Source organism: Falco peregrinus, chromosome 1, assembly GCF_023634155.1.
Source record: "Falco peregrinus isolate bFalPer1 chromosome 1, bFalPer1.pri, whole genome shotgun sequence".
Classification (NCBI taxonomy): domain Eukaryota; kingdom Metazoa; phylum Chordata; class Aves; order Falconiformes; family Falconidae; genus Falco; species Falco peregrinus.
In genome coordinates, this window is record NC_073721.1 from 117,119,949 (window position 1) to 117,147,776 (window position 27,828).

The 27,828-nt window shown below is 38.2% G+C and overlaps 1 protein-coding gene across 3 annotated transcripts in view; it reads left to right on the forward strand.

Annotated features, from left to right (window-relative positions):
- ADAMTSL3 (ADAMTS like 3) overlaps positions 1-27,828 on the forward strand; it is a 203,300-nt gene that overhangs the window by 108,204 nt on the left and 67,268 nt on the right. For all 3 annotated transcript variants that reach the window (XM_055811101.1, XM_055811105.1, XM_055811091.1), the window contains 3 exons: positions 2,846-3,082; positions 16,414-16,540; positions 25,419-25,493. In XM_055811101.1, the coding sequence (XP_055667076.1) occupies positions 2,846-3,082; positions 16,414-16,540; positions 25,419-25,493 (439 nt within the window). The remainder of the gene's footprint in view (positions 1-2,845; positions 3,083-16,413; positions 16,541-25,418; positions 25,494-27,828) is intronic.

Here is a 27,828-nt window from a genome sequence, read left to right on the forward strand (position 1 = left end):
AACAAGAAAACGTGGACTATTGAGAGGGAAGAGGGAATGATGGGATGAATTGATATCTGAAACAGGTTAAAACCAAAAAGATGTACAAGCAGGATGAGGATTGGGGCCCACGTATCGTTGTCTGACAGCATGGCCTTGCCCACTTCCCATATGTGTTTCACCCTTGCTTACTTCTCTCGCATCTTGCCCTCCTTTTTCCTTTCTGTTTTTTAAACTCTCTCTCACTTTTCTGATGCACTCTAATGGAATTAACCTGAAGTTTAGAAGTCCCCGTGTTGTCTTGATTATATTCCTTTCTGTGCTCAGCTGTCTTTCTGCTTAGATTATAAACTCCTTTCTTTAAACAAATATTTATTGTTCCCAGGAAAACAGGGATCTGAACTTGGTTGCCATCCAGATTCTGATATCATACAAATGTTAATAATTTCAGCCCTTTGATATCCCTTTGTGATGCTCTTTTTTGGCTCCTGCTTTTGAACACAACTCGAACGTATAGCAGGTGGAGCTGGCATATGAATTGAGCTGCCAGGATCGCTTTGTGTTCTTTGAAGATGCCAAAACAGAGTAGGGAGATGAGAATTCACTTGCTTTCAAGCAGCCAGGAAGCAAGTGGAAGGAAGGGGCTGAATTGTGTTGAATCAATGAGAAACATACAGTAACCATGGATTGACATCTTGACATTGTGGTGTTTGTGTCTTGGCATTGAATCAACACCGAGTGATAATGAATTGTAACAACAGCCTGTCAAAACTCAGCCTAAGGCCGCCACTCCGCCTCTTTTACAGATAGCTCTTTTATTCTTTGTGATGAAAATGTAGCTGTGCATGGCTGAATAACACTACTCCGAAATATTGCTTCTAACTTTACCTGAATCTAACTTCCACTTATTATTTTTATCCTTAGCTACTCCTCTATTTGCAACGGTGGAAGGGAACCATATGGTATCCATATGAACTCTGAAGTCCTCTCTGCTTTTTAGACTTGCTATTGTGGAAAATGAGAGGTGACAGATAAGTCAGAGCCAAATTCTGCTCTCATTTACACCAGTGCAAGCTTGGTGAATTTCTTGGGAGTGACACTGCAGTAAATAAGGGTGGTTTCTAACAGTATTTGTTTAATATTTTTAGCTCTCACCTGTGGGATTTTGCAGAGGTAAAACTCTCAAAGAATTACAGTATCTGTAACTTCTTGTCTTATTCCAACATTTTATAGTTTAAAAAAATATGGCGCAAAGTAGAATTATCCCAGAATAAAGACAACACAAAATATGTTAGCATCATTCTGACTTACTCTCACTGTAAGGTGTGGCACTGGACAGAGTTGCAAAGTGTTGCTGTGAATGCTCAGTGAATTGCTCAGTGCTCAGCTGTGAACCCCCCCCCCACCCCCCATGCTGACCTGTAGAGACAACTTTGATTTTAGATTGTTTTATGCAGGCTGCAAATAAAATGGAGGCATTTCTAGATTACTGTTACCTCTGATGAAAAAATCTAAGGCATTGGCAAAGTATTATGCTAGTGCAGTGCCAACTCATCCAGATTCATATGAGCAAGGTGGTGTCAGGACAACATCGTTGAGGGCATGAGACTGGAATTCGAACCTTTCTCATGTACGTTTTAATCCCCAGTACTGTGTAGTGCACTTAATTTTTCATTACCTTTTTTCAGGAAGGGTTCAGTTCACTGATAAGGTTGAAGATGTGTTCAGGATTAGTATTGCTAACTACTACTTAGTAATAAGTTCCATGAGTTCAACTGACACATCACAATCTTTCGGTCTTATATCCAATGAAAACAAAACTTTGTTAAAATCAGCCTCACAATCTGGCTTATATGTGCGGTTGGAATTCTTGGAAGAATATCATTTCAGTCTGGCGTATGGACTGTTTGACACTGGACATAGTTTCAAATGAAGTCTTTAGTGAGAATTTGACACACGAAGTCCTTTGCCAGTGCTTTACCAAAGTTATTTTCAAATAAATCAGTATTCATCTCCATTCCTGTCACCGTAGTTTATATTAACATCGTTTGGGTGCACTGCTTTATGTAGAAAAGTATTTTAGAATATTTTATTTCAAACAGTTCTCATATTTGGTCTTTCAGCTGTATATGCTGAGGTTCTGTATAAGAGGAGGTACGGAACTGTCTCATTAGAACTGGAACTATCTAATCAATAGTTACCAATTTTAAGTACATTTTATTTCAATAAAGTAAGCCTTACTGATTCCATGAAGTAAAGGTCTTTTGTAATTAGACTAAAGAGCTAAGCACTGAAAGTTCTGGTTTCTCCTCCTAATGATTTTGTCCCTGTTCTGAGCAATACTGAACAATTAATTAGACAATTTCGTATTTCCTTATATAGAAGTAGAAATAATGCCTCTTTCATTACTCTGACAATATGTATGAATTGATGTATGAGCGTAGAGCACTCAGAAATCCTTTAAGTGGAAAAAGCTATTGAAAAGAGAAATATTAAATGTCAGACGTCTCATTATAGTCACTTAAAATATATAGATTCCTTTAGAAGCTAAGTCTTATTACAGACTTTAAACATATTACATAGTGTCATAAAAAGTAGCATTTTTAATTATCCTCTCATATCACTTATGTTGTTATTACTGGAATATATGTGCTATTCTGTTACTTGCATTGCAAGCAATAGCTTAAACAACATAAATTGTTTTAATACCGACAGTAAAACTTTGCAATAGGGTATATTTGTCATAGCAGATCAGTTCTTGAACCATGCCTCCCTGAATAGATCCTGTGTAATTCATCAGATAACTTTATTGCAATTGCAAAATATTCCCTTCTTAAAAAAAACACTTCCTTTGGTTTGTTTTTAGGACTGCCCTTCAGATGTTGGTGACTTCAGAGCACAACAGTGTTCAGCCTACAATGACGTCAAATACCAGGGACATTTTTATGAGTGGATCCCTGTGTATAATGATCCTACTGCACCATGTGCCTTGAAATGTCAAGCTCTGGGAAAGAACTTGATTGTGGAGCTTGCCCCAAAAGTACTAGATGGTACTCGTTGCAATATTGAATCCTTGGATATGTGTATCAGTGGAATATGCCAGGTATGTTCATGGTGTAGATCTAAATATGACCTTTGTTGTGAGGCACTTTGCTCGTAAGTGGCCGCTTGTTTACAATTTTTTTTACAGGTACTGCCAAATGGATTGTAGGAAACTTACCTTTTCTTGCACACAGAAGTTCCTGACTGCCTTAGCCATTGATACTTTTATATATAAATAAAAGATCAATAACATTCACTCTATTGTTCACTCATTCTTCTATTTATAAATGTAAAAATTAATGCAAATAATTATAGCTTTCCAACCTTTAGTATGTCTGTCAGGGTGTGATGAAATTACATAGCTTTCCATTTAATTTTACTCCCCTGAGTCTTCTATCTCATGAACTCTATTAAGGAGAAAATTTGACATTTTATGGGATCCAGCCCAGAATTGCAGGTGTGAGTGTATGTGTCTTTCGTCTTGCATGGGTGAATGAGTATATGTTGTGATTGGATGAATTGATTGTTAGTATCTTTTTAACTGAGAGTCTGCATTTCTAGACATATTTATTACAATTATTTTTGTTTGAGTTATACTATCAACTTTATATGGTGTAAAAACAGTTACAATATTTGAGGCTTGCCAGTTTTGCCCATGTCTCATTAGCAAAGCAATATTGCCATCTTAAGTTTTATGAACAGAACAATTTTATGTAAAATGGGTATGTTATTGCAATTAGTTTTCTTTCTCTGCAAGTGGTTGTTGCTCAGTTAAATGCCTAAAATGTGTGTGACTCAAAAATGCAGGATATGGCCCAGTGAGCAAAATAGCTCTATTATAGGGGAAAATTTGACATATTTGGCAGAAGACTGGTGCACGGATTACAGCAACATTAATATATAGTCTGGACCTTGCTGTGGGTTTTATGCAACTTCTATGTATACTGCAGTTCCAAAACCAGTCATGCCAACACACAATGCATCTGCTGCCCCTGAAACAGAAGAATCCTTTACGTTTTCCCCTTTCAAGAGACTGCATTTGTCAATAGTACTTCACAGTGGTTTCCAATGGTGTTCACTGCCCTGTTCATTTAAAATAGGATATACCTCTATAAACTCTGGAAGCACTTGCCAAATATGTTTCTTTTGCAATATTCTTAGCGCTGTCTCCTCTTCTCATACAAGCTTTCACCTGGGAAGATGTCAAAGCATTTTTTAGATGGTACACCTGCAACAGCCTTTGCTGTTTGTGTCCGTTGCAGCACATAAGTGTCATGCTGAATCTAATGGAACTCCGGGTTTTTCAAAGGCTTGTGAGACTCTTGCTCAGAGTGCTGTGAGGTTTCTAGTGTCTTTCACAGTGGCCTCAAACATCTACCATCTTTCTTACATAGCATAAAATCCACTTTGTCTAGAGTGGATCCAATTTTGTGAAGAACAGTTGAAAGGTATATTTAAAAGGGCTGCCTTCAATGTCTCTTGTTATTATTTTGTGGTATTCATGTGTGTATCTGATATCAAACGCTTGGAATTTTAAATTAACTGGTTTTAGAATAAGCCAAGTAGTGGTGGAAGAAATTAATCATTCCAGAAGCAGGCACTGGAACTCTTTTACACTGCTGATGAGAATCAGTTTCTTTTCTCAGTCTCTCCTATTTTTTCTTTTTTTCATTGTTTCTTCTAATTCCACAAAAATATTTTTCAGTATGAGAGAACATCTTCGGGGGAAAAAAACAAACAAGCAAACCATGTTTAGGATGTGTCCTGTGCTGTGACTTATGCAATTCAATTAATTTATAACTTAACCTCATAATCAGTTAGGTGTTTTCACTTTATTACCTTTACATCACTGGCTCCTGTTGAGTTATTTTTTGCACAAGTAGGAAATATCACATTTTTAAAGTATACATTTGATAATTTAGCATTGGATTATTTTACTGAGGTAAAAATCTGAATTTAAATTCAATGAATTTAAATTAAAGGTCATTTAAATAACATTTTTCTCTTTGCAGACCGTTTTGAGGGCAGAGTCGAAAGGTTGGTTGCTTGCGAAAGGGACTGTGGGAGGTGGGAGACTTCCTCGGAAACCAACACCGAGCTTTGTTGCTTCTCCTGTCTAAGCAGGAAAAGAAAACAAATTGACATCTAATCTTTCCTGGAAAAATATGGTTATTTAGTCAACTGCTGTTAAAAGAGAGACAGCAAAATTGTGATTCTCTATGATTGTTGCTATAAGATCAGTCTGTTGGGTCCTGACATATACTTGGCACAGCCTGCAAATAACTTGGCAAGTGTTTTTACAGTTAACTCATCTAAATAAACATGTCATACTGCTGATGTGGATATCTTCGCTTTTATGCCTGGGAGCACCAAAGAGTTAGTATAACGAGACTGGCTTGCCTGAGTCCCCTTCCAACTGTTGCTGGTTTAGCTCATTTGTATTCTCAGAGTTGGCAGGTTTTAGAAGATCTTAGCTTCCTCTCCTGCCTCCAACATGATTTTACTTTCATCTGTTTTCTTATTCTTGGTAAGGTAGGGCTGCATCACTACTTCTGCCTCTTAGATTCTTGTTCAAACTCTCTCCTTGGCAGCCCATGAATTTACAAGGATGGTGAGTTCCTGTTGTCCAGCTTCAGCTGATATTTTGCTCTTCCCTTAACAAGCAGAATCAAACTAAACAATGCTCTGTCAAAGCAAAGCCTGAGATGACGAAACCGCTCTCTGGATAGGAGGATGGAGGCTTCAGGGGAAGCAAAATCTAAAGGCAGTAGAGCAGGCAAAAGTTTATTGGGAAAGTTAATGAAGTATTTTGGGGTTGCTTGAGGCTTACCTCAGCCAAACCATTTAATCATGTTTTAGTCTGCTACTGCCATGCTTCTGTTACCAAAGCAAATATCTGGGGCTGTTGTGTTAAATGGGGACAGGTCAAAACTTCATTACCGGGAGGATTTTCACACTTTGGATATTTTTTCTAGTCTCTGCACAACTCCCAACACATTTTTTCATATAATATATTCCTGCTGTGCCCATCTGGATGTGGGTGGAGACATTTAAAAACATCTGCACATCAGACACGTGTGGGCAACATTTACCCGGTTACTCCGCCTGCTTTGGGGCCCTGCCTCTCCTAGATTTTTGTCTTTGAATCATGCAGACCTGCTTTTTTTTTCTACCAGAATGCAGAATGGGTAATACTTGTGTCAGTACCTGAAACGTTTCCAGTGATAATTTTCCTAATATGGAGTAATGTGTTTGGACAATAAATACACACATCACCCAAAAAATCTGCAGTCCTAAGGAGCAGCCTGAGTAGTTCTGTTCTAGGTTGTCACAATTGGGTCAAAGATGATGTAAATCCTGTGGTGAACTTTCCATTTAGTGTCAGCAAGTTGTTTGTGTTCCAAAAAAGGCAGACTCTACGCTATGCTTTGTAGCATATGGCATAAATTTAGCTGACTTCGGAACACATCCCATATGTCAAGTGGAGTGCCATCAACTTCTGCCATGCTAGCTGTCTTCTGTCACATGTCATGTTATAGCAAGTAGGTATCTCTGTCACTTGCTACCAAAGCAGTCAGGCTTGATGTAAATATCTGTTGGAGTTTTCATTGAAAACAGTTTCTGTAAGCTTTTGGAAGATTATTATACTATTTTTTTAATGAGCTTTGCTCATGCTTAAAATTTAAAATCATAGCAGATTATTAATCTTTTCTGAATCTGACTCCTTTTATTCTGAGAGTTGCTTCCTCAAAGCACTTGTTTAATGTGTTTTGTGTACTTTCCCTTTCAGTTCCTGTAGATACATCTTTTTGCCTGTAAATGCATTAAAGGACTGCCCGAGATGCACAGGTTTGGTGTTCAGATACTTGGAAAAGAATGTTTCCTTTCCATCCAGTGTTACTGCAGATACAAAGCTGTGTTTCTTACATGTTAGAGTAGTTAACTCTTGAATAGCAGTTAAAAAAGCACCTTTTCCCCCCCCCCAAATGAACATTTACAATCATTTTTAAATATTAAAAATAAGAAAAAAAGTCCACATTACCTTTTCTTCTTTTTTAGCCTTCAAATCTCAAGTAATTTATTCATAGAAATAATTGATATTGAAGTAGCTCTGTGAAGTCAGCCTTTATACTGAACCTGTTGTTCTTCTCTGGGCAGTGTTAATGAGTGAATGCATGGAGTAAAGTAGATTTTGGAGCATGGAAGAATCCTTGTGTAGAGACCTGTACTCTGTCTATGTATTACCTACTGCAGGCACCAGAGCTGGCAGGCTGGACCTTATCCAGGCAGACTGTGGGAGTCACTCATGTAGAACCAACAAAACTTTCTGGGTCTCAAAGCTACATATCAAAATCTTCATGTGACTGCATACATGTGATTTATGTCATAAAACTGAGCAGAGCAGGGAGCTCCAGCTGCAATTCAGCTGGGAAATGTTGGGGGCTCTCCAGATGTCCCACTGAAGGATGGGGCCATGCTGAGCATGGGCTACCACATCCTACGTACCTGTCAGCATCACCCTCTGTAGCCTCAGTGGGTTGGCTTCCTCGCCTGACAGAGGCTCTCAGCACTGCCCGAACCAGCAGGTCGTGTAGCCACTTTTCAAGGGCTGCACTTGCACCAGTTTTAATGTCACAGTCCACCCCAGTATAGTGGTTCCCTTGTGATGACATTGTTGGCAGCTCAGAGGCATGCTTTTACTGCAAGTAATAATAGGATACCCTCAGATACTGAAAAGGTCTTTTGGAATCACTTGTTCTTATTTTGCAGCTGCTGCTAGACGCTGATGTTTCTCTTCAGATCTTGTCTTACTCTCCCTCCTACTGTTTCTTATGGAGAAATATTCCCTAGAGAGATTTCTTACAGTCTAAGTTTATACTTTCTTGTCAGATAAGTAGTGGATTTTTGTCTGATCTCCAGTTTCTTATCTATATTGCTTTTTTCCTAAGTGATTGTCTCTGCCAAGTTTTGTTTTGTTTTAGTGAGCTTTATACAAATGTGATTTTACTTCCCAGCCTAGCAAGGTCCTGAAGCGCGTGAGCAGTGATAGAAAAATTCACCATTTGAGTGTCTCCTTGAACTAGAGCTTTAGTAACCTTCAAATCCTCCAGTGCTATAACTTCACCTTCTTATAGCAGGACAGACGCGGCTGGACCCAACCAGAAAAGCAGCAAAGTAATCTGATTCCATATATTGATTTCTTTTTTGAAGGCATTCTCACAAACAAGAACCCTGATGGGAGTGTTTGTCCCATCCTCTGAGTATGTATATTTTTTTAAAGTGGAGACAATGTGAGAAAGGGTACTTGCTCCCCTACTAGGTGGTCCTATAATCTCTTAGCTGCTCTAGCATGTGATAGATCATGCAGTAAGAGTTACATGTTTTGGAAACACGTTGTTTTATTTGATGGAAGTGGATTTACAGAATTGTGAACACGCTTTAGCCTCTTGCCTTCAGATATAAAATGTTTGCAGAAATATGTGGAAAGTCTTTTTAGGAGCCCTTTATTATGCAATGAATGTTATGCACTGTATTTTTTATCTTCTGGTTCTTTTATTGCTTTACATTCTTTCCTCTGTATAGATGGCTGGGGAATTTTGAATATTGTGGTGTGTCTCCTCATGCCCATCATTCTGACTTTATGTCTCTGTTCTGAGGTCTGCATTTTGACACACTTTGCCTTTACTCCCTGCTTTCTCATCTAAGAACAACTGAAAATCCTTGACCAGAGGAAAATTTCTTACTCCCATTGCCACTAATACCCATTCAGCTTGGCAGCTGGGATCACTGCTTCATTTGCTGTGAAATGATCGGCTGGGACATTTGCTGTTAATCAGAGAACATACTCAAGGTCCCTGAAGGGGCTGTATTCTGTTTATTAACATATGCTGAAGCCCATGTCAGCTTGTCTGGGCTGCTACTGACCTGCACTGGCTCAGTTGCGGAGACGTGAGAACGTGTGCCACAATCAGGCCTTTGTTAGGCTGAGCTTAGACATCACCGAAGAGTTATGAGACAGGACAATGTGAGGACAAAATCACGTCTCAGACCAAGTTAAACCTTTGATGAGTATTAACCAAAGTGGGAATGTGGTGCTAATATTCCATACTACTTTTAAAAGAAGTAATTAAAAAAAAACAACGTTACTTTCTTAATTGGAGGGATATTCTGGTATCATTCCCTCCGCTTGTCAGAATCAATTACTTGTAGATGATGAGCATGGGAAAGAGGCAGTGGGAGGGTTTTTTTATACTCTCTCCAGGGACATATTGTATCTGTGTAGAAATGAAATGCAAGCTGAAGTTATCACAAAGCAAAGGATGTGAGCAGAGATTGCAAAGTAAATGAATAGATTGGCTTTGAATGACAGCAGGGTTTTACAGCAGGGTTTTACAGCAGGGCAAAGATACATGGAAAATATTGACTAAGAGCAGGATTTTCACATGACAGGTTTTATGGTCATGTTTTTATTACCATAAATTCCCATAGCCATATTTAAAATTAATTATTTGTTGTGTGGATGCAGACATTCCTAACATCTGCCTGTACTGTGGTTCTGTGCTAAGTAGAGCAGGAGAAAACGCAGCAAATAGCTGACACTGATGCAGTAAGATCCGTGTACTGTGACAGCACATGTGACTGTGCAGTATAATTTCTCTGAGTTTTGGATTTTGTGGTGTGTCTGTGTTTGTAGAAATAGAAATCCTTTTTCTCTGACCTAGACCCTGAGGATTTTAATTTTCCCTGTTGAGAGTGATTCTAATAAACTACAGTAGAGACTGGTCTTTCTGAGCATGTAAGAATTTTTTACTGTTTTCTTCTTTTACTAGTAAATGTTGAAAAAATACATGTGTCCTTTCCTACTCAAGTCACAAGACTTGGAGAAGATACCTTGCCAGAAATAATTCAGAGGTTATCTTGTACTTTGTGCAATGCTGAATAACCCTTAAAACTGTGTAGATGTTTTTGTTCTGTTTTTAGCTTAGTTCTGATGTCTTGTAAGGATGAAATAAATAATTTGGTTATAATAACCCAAGTACTACTACCCTAGTGGCAAGACAGTCACACCACTTCTTTGGATCTCTTTGCTGTAGTAGTCTACTTCCATTCTGTATTTTCTCACATCCTGACAAATGGTATAGGTGGTGAAAGCCCAGTTGCCCCTAGTTTGCAAATTCTTTGCCCCTCAGCAGCAGATCAGTGGTCCAACTGATACAGGATTCACTTACTGAAATACTGCTATAACAGATCTGTTGCCAGCCCATTTTAAAACAAAAACTGCTGGGCAACATTTACTGGGATAATTACAGACTGTTCAGCCCTCGAGGAAAAGGATCTCCTGTATAATAATTCTATCACATTCTTGTGAAGAAAGTATAATTATCAACTCCATGTGTGCATTCTGCAGTGCAGTTTCTTGCTCAGAAAACGTGTAGTAATTCTTTTATATTTTAAGCACATTGGGCACTTCCCCATGAATTATTTTCTGGTTTTCTGCTTTGGCTGGAATTCACTAAATGCCATCTGTATATTTGTGTTAAATTCCCATTAACAGTCTATTTCATGAGTACATATTGTTGTGCATCCTTTGAAATAGCCAGGTCAACGAAAGCACACAAATGTGAATGTACTCGGAGTAGCCTTCATCTGGATTGCCCCAAACATTTTGGGGTTTTCCCAGCAACTCTGGAAGGATGGTAATTATGTCATATTGAGAAGTTGTTGCACCGATTTTCTATTTTTATTTTATTAAAGCAATTCACATTAATAAAGGGTATCACTCCCTGACACTGAGCTGCCAGTCCTTTGAGCAAACATAGAACACTGGTAACATAAGTTATCTTTTTAATGGAATTACTGATACATGGGAGTCTATATCAATCAAAAATTTATTAGTCAAAGTAGAAAACAATATAGTATTTAACATACACATTGCTGAATGTGTCTGTCTGCCAAATAGCTGAGTTTAAGACACAGTAGGTAGAGAAAGAATGGCACTAGTGCAACTTCAGTCTTAATATTTCATAGAATTTATGTATCTGTCACAGATAAAACCAGCAGTGATTTATTCTTTTATGGCCACTTCTATTAGGAGAACTCAGTCTGTTTGTTTTTTCTGGCTGTATCTGGATCTCTGGCTCCAGAGGAACATGGCAGGGGGTGGGGGTGCGGGGGAGGCCCTTTCTAAAGATAAATATTGTATATAATTATATATATTGCTGTATATAATGCCATGGTTTTGATTGTAACAATGACAACGCTTAAATGGGGCTTGTTATGCACAGATTTCTGGGTTTACTAATGTTTCAGGTAGGTATTCCTCTTTTGTAGAGCATAGGTATATCTTCAGGTCCTTTACATGAAATATATCATCTTGAGTCGTTAGCATCCCAGAAACATTTTTTTATAATTTACATATGACATTTTTATAATTGACCACACATCTCTGTGGCGTGTGTTCTACAAAAAATGGTGGTGTGCCTATGGTGAAAGAGAGTGCCTGCAGCTGGAGGTGAGTGATCAGCTGAGGGAATAATTGCAGTTAAGGAGGTCTAAAGCAATGGTCTAACCAGCAAGAGCTGAAATTTCAAAACCTGATCCTGCATTGGGCTTTGCATTGGCAATTCTAGTCCTTGTTTATATTTATGTTTATTAAAAGAAGACTCTGAAGAGGGTTTGAGATTTGCCAGGTTTTTTACTCCAGTGGTCTTTGCTGTGTTGGAACCTTAGTTGAAAATCTGTCACATTGCAGTCCTGTCTGTTTTCTCATCATAGTTAGTTGTAAATGTCTCCTTAAGAAAGGAATATCCTTGAATGTAACAGATTATACTTTGACCTTCACAAATCGAGATGAACATGCTGTATTAATTTCTTTGTTTAAATCTAATTCCTCAGCTGAAACCCTACTAAGTGAGTAAGAGCTAAAGAAACAGCTGTGGGAGCTTCTGACTGATTTTTGGATTCATATTTGCAAAAATACTTGTAACGTTCCAGTCACCTCTAACATATCAGCAGCAATTTCATTTTTCTCTTTCATCTCTATTACTATATTTTATACCCTGGCCTTTTGCTCTTCCTTTGCCTTTCTGAACTTACATGAACTATTCTAAGCACGCTACAAAATATTTAACACCCTGCAGTATTGTCTTTCACAATAGCACTGGTATACCAACATCTAGTTTAGAAGTTTGTTGAGGCAAATGAGCATTTCTGTTCACTGCTTAATCAGATGGTTTCTGTTGTAGCTGCTTGTAACAAAACAGTAGTATTCTTTTTCATATTTCTGTTATTTTCTGTGAAAGAACACAGACAAATAGTGTATTCAGGTTCTGTCCAGAAATAGTTATGGATCAGATGCCTGTTTGTGAAAATAATACTGCCATATCTGAATTCATTTGAACAATTAAACATCGTGGACAAAGTACCCGTTTCCTCAATACCTTTTTTTTTATATTACATTTCTAGTCATTGTTCATGATGGCAACATATTGGCCAATATTCTCCCTGAGGAACAAACTTATACCTAGTCATTTCGATACTTGTATCATTTTTCTGAATGACTGTATTTATGATTGCAGATTTCTTACATTGAAGGAGTCCCAATCCTTCCATTACACAGTTTGCATTATCATTTGTTTCATTTATGCAGTCTGTGTTAAAATCACCTAATACAATTATTTCTGATATTCCGTAAAAGCCTGCAGATGTTTTCCCAATCTGCCTGTAATATTTATAGCCGATCTCTTTGCTCTGTAAACAGCAAGTAATGTGGGGTAAATTAACCCTAACAAACACCTGAATTGTGAAAATCATCAGACCTCTTTGGCTTGCTGAGGTGGTGTGGGAGCTGAGGAAGGCTGTCATATATAAGTTTCTTGTCCTTGTTACAGCTTTGCTTGCAAATACACATGGGCTCTTTTCAACATATTTCATCAAAAACGAAGTATTTTTGTAATACTTATTGGCTAGAATATGAATACCTTAATTGCATTATGTTTGGTGCCAAAATATGGTATGTGTTCGATCCTGATTTCCAAAGCTATACCTTGCAGCTTCCTGTTGTTTTGGTGAGATCCATGGCTGTCCAGCTTCTCTGAGAAATACTGCTTCTGAGCAGGGTTTTACAAACAGATTAAAAAGGCAAACTCCAGACACTCAGGTTTGAAAGACACCTCACCCTACTGTTAACTCACAAAGATCCCAGGGTAGCAACATTTGCTGAAATAACTCTAGATTTGAGGCCTGTCACATTAAAATCTGCAAGATTTTTTGGTGGTTCACATTAAACAAAATTTGAAATTCTGTACTCGTTTTAGGCCTCATTTGTGATACTAATGTGAGTTATTTTCTGAATTGTTTTGGGGGATATCATTGCTTGATATTTAAAACAGTTCATAACAGTTGAGATAAACATAATCTTGGAAAGAAGTCCACAGAGGGTGAATGATCTAGCTGAACACAGCACCTTCACTGGCAGGGGAGCCATAAAGTGTTTCCCACATCCAAGTCCCTTGCAGCTAACACTCCTGTTTTATTTCTCTGGCATTTGTATATTAATAAAAAATAAGCAATAATACTATATGAAACAGTCCTCTAAAGTATGCTGCTGTGCTGATTATCTTTTTTCTTACATTCCATGCTGGACACAATAGTGCCTTGTGTTTGCACAGTTGTATAATTTTTGTTATATGCAATGAGAGTTTGTTTTCATAGTGGCTGTGTGTAATAGCTCAGTATGTGTGTTTATTATTATCATGTTGGGCTTTAATGGGCTGGTCTTGCAAGTACTGTGCTTGCTCGATACCCTCCTCCCAGCAAAAGCTTGCAGGATCCGTAGCTTGCAAATGTACAACAGCTTAAACTAATAAAAATAGCAATTTCTCACACAGAGTATCACAATACGCAGCTTAATTTTTCCTTTGAGAATTAATTGATGAGTGAATAAACAGATTCTTAACATTTAGAAAATGAGATTACGCTATGAAATGGCAATGTGTTTGTGAGATCTGGGGAGAGATTACATTCATAGTAGTTCTAACAATTTACCTCCGTGTGCTAGTGGTATCTTTATGTGAATAAGAGCAGGAGAAGCAGTGGAGACCAATAAATACTTTAAAAGTCTACCCGAGAAAAATATAGACTCTCAACTACTGGTATGGTCACCACCGTTGCACCATCTGAATGTTTCAGAATCTTTAGGAGATTTATTCTTGTAACTTCCCCGTGAGGTGGGGAATTGCAGTTATATCCCTTTCACAGGCTGGAATCAAAAAGCGCAGGAAGTTTTCAAAGGTCAAAAAGAAAGCCTGTTGTGGAGATGGGAACTGAGAATGAGTTGTCAAGTCTAAGGCCGATGTATCAAGCACTGTATTATCATATACCTTGAAATTCTATCTGCTTTCTGATTCACACAGTGGCCCAGTCAGTTTTTGTTTCTGAGATGGTGGTGTCTTCATTCATTTCTCACTGCTAATTGGTGATAAAATCAGAAGATAAGCTTGTTTAGAGTAATTTTTTTTACAATCTTTTTTTAATTTGGATGTCAGCGATGAACCCAGAGTTAATGTTAAAAAAAAACCTTAAGTGAAAACGTCTTAGTATTTAATGCAATCCTAAGTTATAGTATAGTGTTCCTGCATGGCGCTTATAAAGTAAATAAGCACCTGTTCTGAGATGGTCTGATTTCACACATGTGTTGTTTCATTTTTACAACTAAGTTTTTGTTAAGATTTAACATTAACATTAAATCATTTCAGTTAAGCAGCTTATTTATTTTTTAAATGATTTCTGTGCTGGGCTACATAGGATGATGATCTTCAGTTGCAGGAATAAAGTAATTTCCTGTTGCTACTGTAGAATTCTATGGTAAATCTGAACCCTTTAGTAGGGAGATGCCATTCAGTGCAGCACGTCTCTCAGCTGAAGTATCATAAACTGTCCTCCTCTTAAGAGAATACAGGATGTAGGGAAGTGGGAAAATAAGGGAAAGGGGCAGGAATGAAAGGTGGGGCTGCTTTGTTGTCTTTTTTTATAGACAGATGAAATTTTGAGATTACATTTCTCCACGTTTGGCAGTGGATGTGCATGATTTGTGCAGGGCGTGTGTGTCTCTGTGTGTGTGTGTTAACTCAGATTGGAAGACCCAACCCTGCCTCTTACGTGCGGGCTCGATCCTCACCTCTCCAAGGGGATCATGTGTCAATTTTGGCCTAGCACAGATGCAGTGGATCTTGGCAGCTAAGACTACCCCTTCCAAGCATTTTTATATAGGAAGAGGAGTGTGCTGGCCAATTTCAGAATTCTAGCACTGTTTTTAACTGTGAATTTTCAGAGTCCTTTCTACCTGTTTGTTAGTTTGGAGTTTGGTTAAATACATATGTCCGTGACGAATTAGCTGTGCTTCTCAGGTATGTGTGGCTATGAGGGGTATATAGGCTGACTTGAGAAAACTTGAAGCTGCAGACTAGCTTTTTACCATATTGCTCAGCATTTGGTGCTCCCTGCAAATTTCTTCTATGTAATAGTGAAGGTTAAGATAAGTGAGACCAAATGTTTGTCTCCCTTTCAGCAGGAAGGTGCTTTTCAGTCAATGTGTATTCTTCTTTATCTTCCCATTCTCACTCCCATGCTTCTTGTAGGATGACTGATATGAAGAAAAAGGAAAACCTGGAAAAAGTTTTCATTATGTTTTGGAGAGTTTTCAGTTGACAGTTTTTCAAAAACTTTGCTTTTGGAATGTTTGGCAGTGTTTAAGTTTGTGTGTTTCTATAATAATTGTTGGAAAGTTTTATAGATTTGGTCTCATATTCAGAAACAAAAAAAATCAAAGGGTAAGAACTGAAACATCCAAGTTTTTAAAAACCTTGTTAGTAAATGTATGTGATTGACATTAATGTAAATGGCAAATAGATCTTCACGAATGCCAGTTAAATTTTGAATGACAAAGATACTGGATTATGAGCACTGCCCACAGCTGCTTGTCTGTGAAGCTGAAGGCAGAGTGCCCTTTAAATATTTAATTTGGGTTATTTCATTGCATTAATCCTTTCTCTGACATAATTAAACAGGTGATGAAAACCAAATTTTAAATAGCATAGTTGTCCCTTGTGTTGGGAAGAATAATGCTCAATGGTATTCATTCACATAAGTAGTGGGAAACAGATTCATGTATTTCCTATGCTTGAATAGCATAATATATCAGTTGTTGTGGTTCATCATTAAAATTATGGAAATGACAGTGTGCTTTTTAAATCCTAAATAGCAAGATATGCTTTGAGAGAATGAAGCCAGCTCATAAAATCAAAAGGATAACATAATAAATAAAATTCCAGAAACTTGAGCATGTCTACTACAGCTTTGCCCTCCTTCTGACTGTGATGTTGATGTTGGCAGGCAGTAGGCTGTGATCGACAACTTGGGAGCAATGCCAAGGAAGACAACTGTGGAATCTGTGCAGGAGATGGTTCAACATGCAGGCTTGTGAGGGGACAAGCTAAGGCACATGTCTCACCAGAAAAAAGTAAGTTGCTAATTGATTCTACGATGATTTATCCTTGACAATGTTTTCTGCTTGTGTATTAACACACATATTGCAGAGTGACCTTTTAACTATATACTTGTTTGCAGTTTTCCAAAGCTACTTATTATAAAGTCTGTGCTAGATTAGTCTATTGAAATTCCATGAGGGATACCACACATTAGGGTATAGCTAGGAAAAAATTTGAGATATGCAATTTTTTTTATAGAGCTATTCAATTCATTCTATCAGGAATAACCATCAAGATACACATCTTATTTTAGAGGGTATCCTCATGTTGCAATATACGTGATGCTGCAGCAGTGTTTTTCAATCATGGAAACATCTTACAGATAGTTTTATGGAAATTGTGGCCCCTGATTGAAAGTGCCTGATTTTCAATATAACTTTGCCTTTTTATTATTTTTTTTATAGTGTCTAAAGACAGTTGAACTTGAGGCAAGTTAAGTACTTCTGTGATACAAAAAGCAAAACTGATTGGCTCAAATTTTGCCATTCTTTGTCAAAATAATTAGCATCTTATTCTGAGTAAGTCTTTAGGTCTTAGCGGTATTAAAAATCTAAGAGAGGAGGGAGATCAGAATTAGACACTTTACTGGAGTCTTAAGAGTCTGGCTATTTTGATATCCAGGCAAGGTTTGTCACAGAGGCTCACCTCTGACACTTGTGCTTTCCGTCCTCACAGAGGATGCTCCCTGTAATCTCACAGCATATATCCCATGTATTTATAATGTGTGTTAGTTGCCTTTCATCTATTTTTTCTGTTTCTGAACTCACAGTGCACATTTGTCACATGGAGATGGAGCCTCTGAGGTTTGTTACCTGCTTGCAGAGCCACAAGATCCAAGGGTGATGATCTGGTGCTCTTAAAGTCTAAATGCAAGCAGTTGTGTTGTGGGTTTTTTTGTTGTTGGGTTTTTTTTTTAATTTTATTTTTAATGGATGAAGCACCTGCCTTTGACAGCTGCTGTTTATTTCAGTGCTGTTCTAGTTCAGCCTGCAAAGATTTCACTTACGTCCTCATTTTGAAAGAGCTGTTATATATTGAATCGTGCTTAATTCTTACTGCAGTACATGTAAATATTTCCATGGGTTTTTTTAGTGCCATTGCTTGCAGTATGCTTGCTTCAATGTGGATGTAACTTGAAGTGCAGTGTATGTTACCTTAATGCTTCTTACCTTGCAGTGTGATTACTTGTGTTGATCTACAAGGTGTAATGTTAGGTTATCTTAGGCTGGGCAGGTGCATGATTTCTGTAATTCAATATAGATGTATAACAAAGGTAATCCAAATTAAAAAATGAATATTTTAGTGGCAGCATCTTTTAAAGTCACAGAATAATTTTGCACAATTCAAAGCTTTTTTTTTTTTATGCACCGGGTGGGCTATCAGTGTCAGCCTTTGCCTTGCCTTTACTAGAGGCCTTTTTTCTGGATGGGAGAATTTAGTTCAGTGATTTATAAAGTTTTTCATCCTGCAACACTGAGCAAATGTCTTGAATGTTTACAATGAGCTGAAAAAGAGTTTTCATAGAGGACCACTTTTTATTCACTTTGTCGTATCAAACACTCAGAGCTTCTGGTCAGCACAGAGCAAGCACTTGTGAAGCAGTAAAGGTTGGAAAATATTTCTGTAGTATTACCAAGCTATATTTATTTTCTCTCTCTCTCCCCTGCCTCCCCCCCACAAGATATATCTTCCCCTTTTGGGTATGGAACAGATATGGTTTGGCAAGCCTGGTTAGATAGTATGATCAGTGAAATAAAAAGATTCACATTTTTAATTACTGCTTAGTATGTAAGTACAGTAAAGACAAAGTGATAAAAGGGATCTAGGTTTGAAACTTTAATTTTGTGAGAAGAAACACTAGTTTCACTTGGGGGTATTTTGGCACAGGTAAGACCTGATGACAACTGACATCACTTGGTGGAGGGTCTCCCATTGTCTTGACCATGTTATGAAGAATGCCCACGGGTCATTGTTTGCCATAATTCAGTGGCTTTTGAAGAGTTATTTAAAATTAAAGATGAAGAAGGACTGTTGTGGGGAAAGATGTCAGTTATGTCAAGTTTTGGTCTTCTCTTGCACTGCTGTAGGCTAGATTACATGAATGAACTACCGTTCACATAAGCAAAACAGTATGCATCTACTAAAATCAGAATTTTAATGATTTTCTTGGTGTTGTAATACTGCCAAATTTTTTTTTTAGGGTCAAGCTGTTCAACACTATGGAAGCAGTTCTGTAAAATCATTCTCTGTGTGAAGAAAATATGGAAATAAAGCCATGCTTTCTTTGTGCTAATGTATTGGTGAAGGGAGACACAATATCTTCCAAACAGTAATTTGGAAGCTTTCAGAACTAGTATTGAGAAGTAAAATATCAACACATTACAGACACGTATTTGAGAGGGAGCTTGTAAGGTTGTAAGCAGGATGTAAATTTTATTGTGCAATGAGGCAAATTAAAGAAATGAAAGGAAAGCAAGAGCCAAAGATTTTATTAAAAAAAAAAAGGAGACAAAGGAAAATTAAAATGCCTAGTTATCTTGGTCCTTATTTTTAAAAAAGAAATTCAGAAATTGATAGCAAACGATTTCTCATAAAGGACTCCCTTTGCTTTATTGTCTTTTTTATATCTTTTTACATAAAATGAATGCCTGCCTTTGATTGGAAAGCTAAACAGCACTGAAAGAAAGCTTACTGTTTTGCAAATATGAAATGAACTGTCATTTCAAAAGTTCTTTATTTTTTCCACTAGCACTTAATTGCCTTTGAAAGACAAAGTACGTTAGACTTATGCCAGCAAGCCAGATTCTAACATTCTGGTAAAATGATTAAAGGTTTGACTAATGATATTCAAACAAAAAGTGTAATAGGTTGTAAAATGTACCGTCCCATTGGGAAATGAGAGATCATGGGCCTGATGTTTCTACTACTATATGCATGGAACTCCCATTAACTCCACTGAACTTTGTGCACATGGAAAAATTGTGGGATTGGGCCCTGATGTCTGCTTTCTGCACCATTATTGGCAAGAAATGGTAGGAAAGTGTTCTGGTTCCGATACTAAGGAGGGAGAAAAGATGCTGGTTCTGAAATTAACAGAGTGAAGTTGAAGGCACAGACTTGTCCTAATCTGTTTTTACTTGATTCTCTAATTGTTTGATAATTGCAATGTTTACATTTCTTAACATTTTGCTAAAAGCTTCGTACAAAGTGTTTTAATGTCAACAGCTTTGTAACTGTTTGAATTACTTCTTGCCGTATGTTTTATTTCCTATGGCACTTGTGTAATTTACCATTGGTCACTTATTGTCATATGTTTCTGTATCATCATCCCCAAGCACACAACCAAGAAACTAATTTCACTTTCATCGTTTATCTAAACAGAGGCCTTCTTCAAGGCTCCCTGTTCAGTATCATCAGTTGTCTCAGTTTTGTGACAGCTTGCTACCTTGCATCTTTTTCCCTCTTTGAAGGCAATATACGTGGAGCTAGTAACCCCCATTGTCAAGATTGCCTGATACTTCGTTTTAGACGAATGATTTTTTGCAAAATTTAACAGTTGGGTCAGAAACTTTCCATGCCAGCTGCTGCATATTTTGGAGAAAATTGAGACGAAACAACTCAGCATATTCCAAGGACACAGCAGAGAAAAACATGTTGTTTCCCACTGTCAAAACATTCCTGAAACCTTTTCATTAATATGTTTTAGCATCCCCCATTGTTGGACTTGATCACGGATCAGGGATTTGAAATTTGGCAGGCAATGGTCTTCTGGTCATGGACAAGTCTTTTGCAATATCTGTGAACATCAACACATATTTTACTACAACCCTTCCAAAAAAAAAAATTACAACCCTTTTCCTTCAGGCTCTGTAGAGGCTTCTTGGTTATTAACAGCTGACATTTCAGAAAATTTGTCCTTTTGAGTGTTCTCTAGCTTGTTACATGTCCTAACTGCAAACAGATCGTATCTGTGCGATTTCCTTAGGAAAAATTAACATGTTGCGCTTCCAGAGCTAAACTGGAAAAGTGTCCTTGAGGTTGCTCTTGCTTTCTATTTGGCTGCAGTGTAGAATGGGTACCCTGAGGCGAACTCCATAATGCCTCCTGCTTCACATTCAGGCTTTACGGAAGAAGTTTTGTGGACAGCTTCTGACTCTCCCAAGCTTCAGACTTAGGACTGGGGCTGATGAAATCACATGAGGAGAGGGGAAGACAAGATGAGACTTGCTGAGCAGAAAAATTGGACATTAGTTCATACAGTGACAGAAAGACAGATATGAGAAGGTGGGAGGAGGACTAGGACTGGCTGTACAGATACATTGGGTCAAGGAAAAAGAGGAAGAGCAGAAGACTGAGATTAGATAAGAAATCTGGGGTGAGAGATGCAGTCAGAAACTCTCAGAGAGGAGGAAGGAGAAAACACAACTGTATGTAGAGCCAGGAGAGGGAACTGGGACTGGTTTGGCAGGAAAACTGTGCGTGGGGAGGGACAGAATGCCAATACATTAGCATTTCAGTTCAGATAAAGAGTATGTCTTCTGAATCAAATTTCGTCATTGTCCTAACATACTGCTCATCAGCTCACATCATGGAGTGGTCTTGGAGAGCATAAACTGATTTTTTGTTTGATGAAGCTAACCTGGAAGATGTGCCCCAGAAAAGCACCTAATGTTGTCCAACAGCTACTGAATATGCAGTCCATGGGATCAAGCTAGAAGTTAAGAACCTCCCGTGTGTATAGTGTGGATGCTGGGTCTTCAGCACCAACAATTTCAGTCCACAGATCTGTGTGGTTTGGTTGGTTGACTTTGGGCTGTTATATTTAGTATGAAGCCTCCTTCTTTACTTTCCTGATCTCTCTTGTCTCACTTGGAGAAGTTCCTGTGTAAGAATATTGCCTGTTTATTTACTTTGCACTACATTTCCTTGAGATAATTTTCTTCATGGGCTTTTCTGTATCTTTGAACATTTTCTCCAGTGCATACAAAGTTTAGAAGAGGTGTCCAGGGGTAGAAAAGAAATATATATCTAAAAGGGGTTGAGGCCACACTGTTTGTCTTAGAAGCAGGTTACCATGCCTTAGAAATACTTAACAATGCAAAGATGTGTCACACACAGATGAAGGCGAAGCCTTGAGCCACAAACCCAGTGGACGGAGTGCTGGAGGTACAGAGGAGTGTGAGAGTGTGAGACTGGAGATGGGAGGGCTTATGGATGGGAAGGATGTGCCCATACAGATTTTACAATGTGACTTTTAGGGTCAAGATATATAACTGCTGCTTTCAGTAGCACATACCTATCCAGCTCAGGTGTCTCTTAAAGACTATGTTCTTGGCTTTGCACAGATACTTGTCATTAGGCAGATTGGCGCATACCCCAGCACCAATGTCTTCTGAAATTATGCCCAGTGTCAGAGCAAGTGAGGGAAGCCACTGCAATAAGACTCCAGACATGCTGAGCTCTTTAGTTCCCTTGTGCTGGTAGTTGTTCCTGGACTGTTCTGTGTATTTTGAGAGCATGTAGGCCTTTGATCAGAACTGGAGGACCAACAGGTAAGCGCTGAGCAAATACATGGAAAAAACTGGGCTGTATAGGCCTGAAATAAACCCTCTGCCCTGCTGTAAGAGGAGAGGGGGAAAATCCCAACTGGCCCGTATGTGAAACAGTAAATGGGTCCACCATGGCCCACGTGGAAAAAATAAATAAAATCTGCTGAATTGGATTGAGCTCAGGAATGTGGCTCCTTTATTTTGATCCTGGGGATTAGCTCCCAGTCTTACCGTAGCAGGGAGCCTGATCTTGCTCTCACTGAAATCCAAAAACTAAATCCACATTAACACCATAGAAACAGGATCAAACCTTGCCATCTAAAGTAAAAGCAATCTGGGAGCTTAATCCGCAAGTACTGTGTGTAGTGTGTGCACACGTTTGCTGAGCGAGTCCCCAGGCAAGAGCAGAAAGCCCATTTCAAGCAGGTGCTGGAGGAGGATGACCCACATGCCCTCAGGGGTCCCTCCAGTGGAAGCAGTGTTAGAATAGAGGGGCAGTATTCACTTTTTAAGGCGAGCTTTATGACTCTAAAATCAGATTTTCACAGTCTAGTGTTTCTGCCTGTTTCAGGTCATTTTGGGCTTATTTGTTTTCAGCTTTAGGCAGTAGCCAGCAATTAGCTTTCAAAGATACATTGATAGTATAAGGGTGGAGAAAAGATAACTGGAAATTCTAGCTATAGAATTTAGAGTAGCAATTTCCCCCTGTGGCTTCATAAGAGTTCACTAATTTTAGCAGTGTGGATCCTACTGATACGATGGGAGATGTACAGCATAAACATTTTTAAATGGGTTTACAGGGCCTTATGTGTCTTTAAGAATATGAATTACACGTTTCAACTGAGAACTGGAGACCTTTGGAACACATAGTTTTGGAGCCAGACCTGGACAATGCTAACTACTGTCTCATAGGAAGTTAAAGCTGTCCTCAGGAGAAGGTGGAGTCCCTTAGGTCAGTTCTGTCCTGTTTTCTTCCAATTCCTCATCTTGGTTCAGAATTCCAAAAATCTCACGTTTATTTTTTTCCTATAATTTATTTCATTTCATGGAATGACTGCCCTAGGTCATAATTATCTCAGTCAGGTTACGAAAATCTCCTGCTGTCAGGCTTCTTGACAGGTCTGTGGGGCTGCAGAGGTTGAACATTGCTGTTGTGGTGAACTTAGTCATCTCCTCTAATGCAAATAAAATACTTTCTGGTAATAGTGCCTCCGCCGCAGAGAAACACCAAATTTAGCACCCCCATGAGACTTTTGGACCATATCAGAGAGTGCTTCGGTGAGGGTGGAATGTCTGTAGTACTGTTAAAGGAATGTGAAGCATCCTGAAAAGGGATCAACCAGGCCTGCTGAGGCTAGGGAAGCTTGCTGTAAGGAGGTGGAGGAAGCACAGTAGAATGACCCTGGTTGTTCTCCAGAGGAGCAGTCCTACACATCTCTGCACATCTGCAGATCTGGACCTCGTTCGTTCAGCGCAGAGTGCCCTTGCTTCCACTTCAAAACAGCAGTTGCATGTATTCAGAACTGGTCATAATCAGACTCTTATTTGAGGTTTTGTGCTGTAACTGCTGGTTGGTTGTCAAGGCGGGATACAATTCCTGACCAAGCAGGGACAGCTGGGCCCCTCAAACCTGTTTTCTTTCAAGTACTGTGGAGCACATATGAATTCAGTAGTTATTTCCTTACTTTAAAGATATACACATCCACAACCTTCTGGCTATCTTTAGCAATTCGTCTGATGAAAAACCAAGATGCAAAAAGATATTAAGTGGTTCAGTAGTTAATGTTTTTTCCAGGGCTCCTTAGCTGTATTATTGTTCTTACTGTAGTATTTTTCACTCTGGTGGAATACCCAAGTATGAAATTAATAAAGATCATATTTTATTACATCCAAAATAAATTGTTATATTTAAATGACCTTCCTAGAAATTGGCGATATAAAAACTGTAACACAAGAAGGTGTTTATTTCAGAAAAAATAATTGCAGTATTTGCCTGAAGTATCCTGAACATTTGGCAGGTTTTCATACTCATGCTAAGGAGATGTAAACCAGAAGCTGATAATTTAGCATCTACTATAAAAGAGTCTGGTTTAAAGTGGAAAGAAACATTCTTCAACTATTTTTTAGTTAAAACTAAACTCAAATATTCTTCCTTTAAGTATTGTATGAGTAATTCTGGAGCCAATGTATAGTCACTGACCTTTAACTCACTTTGCTTTTTGAATTTGCAAAAATGAACTTCCTCTGTGTCAGCCGCTGGATATATGTTAATGCCATCGCCGAACCGAGCACCCTCTGTGGGGTGTACCTGCACGGGGCCCATGTTTTCAGGTGCTGCCTCAAAGAAGATTTGCAGCTGGGCCATGACGGAAATGGGAGACGGCGCATTGGTAGTTTGTTGCTTGGACACTTCTCTTGTCCTTGGGTGGACAGCCCTGTCAGGCATCCTGCATACCCTTTTCTGACAGTACTGCGCTTGTTGGCGTGAAAGACTCTGGTGTACTGATTTGACTGTTAACTCAGTTTGCCTGGGCAAATCACAGATTTCCTATATTTGAAATGAAAAGTAGTAACTTTCTGCCTTTGTAAAATGCACTGAAGTAGTAAGTGTACATTTATATATGAAGAGGCTGCTCAGGCAGCCAAAAGCTGTTTTGTATTGACATGTCCTATTCAGGGCTGGTTTGGTTTATAGTTAATTTTAAATTGAGGCTCTTACTGGAAGGAATGATCTTATATGGTAAGTTAGATGCAGACACTCATAACATATACATTATAGCTAATATATATTTGCTCTTAACTGGTCTGTAATTGGTTAAGGGCTAGTGTTAAGTAGATGATTTATTTCCTGCAAGTCCTGCCACTTATTAAAGTTGTGACCTGTAGCAGGAAATGAGGTGTGGGCAAAATGAGACTGAACAGCTGCAGATTTTTGTAAGGGGGAAGTACTACTTAGCAGATTCCTTATGTCAGTTCAGTGATTAGGAAATAAAACCGGGACAACAGAGTGTAAATATGTTCCTAATACATTACTGACATTTCAGTTGCTTTTGTTAATAGCAAATAATTTTCTAATAGCAAGAAAGATTTACAAGTCCATAGGTCTTAATAGTTGGATAGCATAGCAAACAGACTCACTATACTGTACTTAATAAAATAACATATGATTATTTTTAATAGAAAAATTGTGAAACCTGTTAAATATTTTCTTAGACACATTTGACAGTTTTCAGTCTAGTTATGTGATAGGCAAATTCCCTGATGCAAAATAACTTCTAAAACAGTTCTTTAATTTTCCTAGGGGAAGAAACCGTGATTGCTGTACCACATGGGAGTCGCAGTGTGAGAATTACCCTAAAAGGACCAGCACACCTTGGTATGACTGAGCTGTTTTATGTATTTATTCATAGGCAGAAGGTAAAAACAGAACCTTACATCTGAACTCATCCAAACTTTGGGAGTATGGGTGAGATCATGACCTTATTCCTCTTCCCATCTTGAATATCCAGCCTGGAGGTAGCTCTACAGAACACTGGAAGTCCACTTAGTATAAAGACATAGTGTACATACTGGTGGTTTCTAAATTTATTTAAACCAAGTAATTCTTATCTAAAATATGGTACACGCTTAAACTATGTACAAACGATTACATCAGAATTACTTTCAAAAGATTACGTGTGGAATCGATAGCACTTGAGTAACCCAGCACCAGATTTCTGTTGAAGGATCTGAGATAATGTAAATAGTCCGGCTGAAGTCACACTTGGTCAGTGAGCAGTGTTCAAGGAAAAGTAATCTAGGTAAAAATACATGAAATAAACTACACAAGTCCTGTTTCCTTGTAATAATTTTGGTCGTTACATACCATCTATGCAAAACAGTTTGCTGTTCTGTTAGATCTTTATTTCCTAATATTTTCTGTAAGTCTGATGGTAGTATCTATGGTAATTTTTTTACCTATTGGCCTACTCTACATAAAAACCTAATCATTTCAATGATAAGTGGTGCTGCCCTACCAACCAATGAAGTAAACCATTCATTTAACATTTTGAGCAATTTTTTATTAGTAAAAGTGGAAGACTTAGTTTGAATCATAGAAATAAAAAGAACCTCTGCTGCTCTGAGATATGTAAATAGAAGACAGAAAGGTTTTTTTTTTTTAAATTGCTCATCTGTTTGTTTGCTTTGAGTAATATATTGTCATTTTCTTTCAAAGAAAAAATTGAGGAAGACTTCCATTTTAGAGCGGCTCCAGGGTGACAAGAACTAGATATAACACTGATACCAACAATGTACAAAGCTGAACTTATCTTGAAATAAATACTATGCATGTAAAACTGTTGCAAACGATATGCAAAGGAGTGATCCTGACCAGTTCAGGTCAAGGACTCTTGGATGTTCTTAAGTAGTTCTGCAGAAGGGAGTTGTTGTTTCAGCTTCGTATGAGGAAAAAGTACTAGATTCAGTGGCTCCTGGGGGATTTCTGGAAAGCTCACGAGGAATGCAGCAGCAGCTCCGTAACTAAGTACAGAGTGCTCCTGGCTTCCTACCCAGGGTGGTTCTGTAAAGAAGATGTGGCTTGGCACTGCCTTTGTTAGCTAGTTCTCTAGCTGGATGAGAATTGTGAAATGTTCATTTAACCACTTCCCCCAGCACATCTGTTTGCAAATCTGTGAGGATTTAGACATTTGTTACCTAAAATTAAAATGGCAGAGGTGAAAAACAAATGAGAGCTGTTGTGGGGAGGGAGGTGGAAATTACTTCTAGCTTCTTAGCCAGATCTTCAAGAACCTATGTTCTAGGGGATGTGCTTTGGAACAATTCATTTGTCTGCCTTTCTGACTGATGTATGTTTGTGGGTGGTTGTTCACTTAACAGAAAATATCAAGTGATCTTTGGTCTGCAACTTCAGTGACCTCTGTGTGGGTGTGCTGGTATGATTAAAGGCAGAATTTAAAAAATAATCACCTATAATTACAGGATCCATTTGTCAGAGATGTTCTTCCTGGCTTGTAAGGAGTTGAATTTAACAGGTGGAGCCGAAACTACTTATTGTAGAATTTTATGCTGCCTCCTGTTGCCAGTATATATTTGCTCTTCAAATAAAGTCAGCAGCACTAGCAAATGCTCGAAGAGCACTATGGAGTGTCTGGCAGTTTTCCCCTTATCTTGTGTTCTTTTGTGTTTCATCCTGGGCTTTATGGTCTGCTCTTGCTCCAGGGAAACACAGCTGCTGTATTAATCAAAAATGGAAATGTGGCTGGAGATGTAGCGCATAACAGATTTGAAACAAATAAGTGCTCTGAACATCGTTTTACAATCAGCAGCTTAGTTTTTTGGGAAAGACTGTATCTTACCAGCATGTAGCTGGTAAGAATAAGTATTTTGTTTGTGTGTATGGACACTTTAAGACAGGCAACAGATTCATCAGAGAGCAAAGGCATTATTTTGATTTTTTTTTCACAAGTAAGTCTCTCTTGTACTTCTGTCTGCTTGGGTTTTGTGAATGATTCAGTGGAAAATAACCAAATAATTAGTATAAAAATGGTTATGAATAAAATGTTTCATTGTGCTGGTTTTGGTTTTGATTTGGACTATTTTACGGCTTTTCTAGCAGTTGTTTTAAAAGCATTAGAATCAAAAGAAGACTGAAAGTTCCCTGAAATTAATCCTCCAGCAGAAGAAACAGGAAAACCAGAAGCTAATATTTT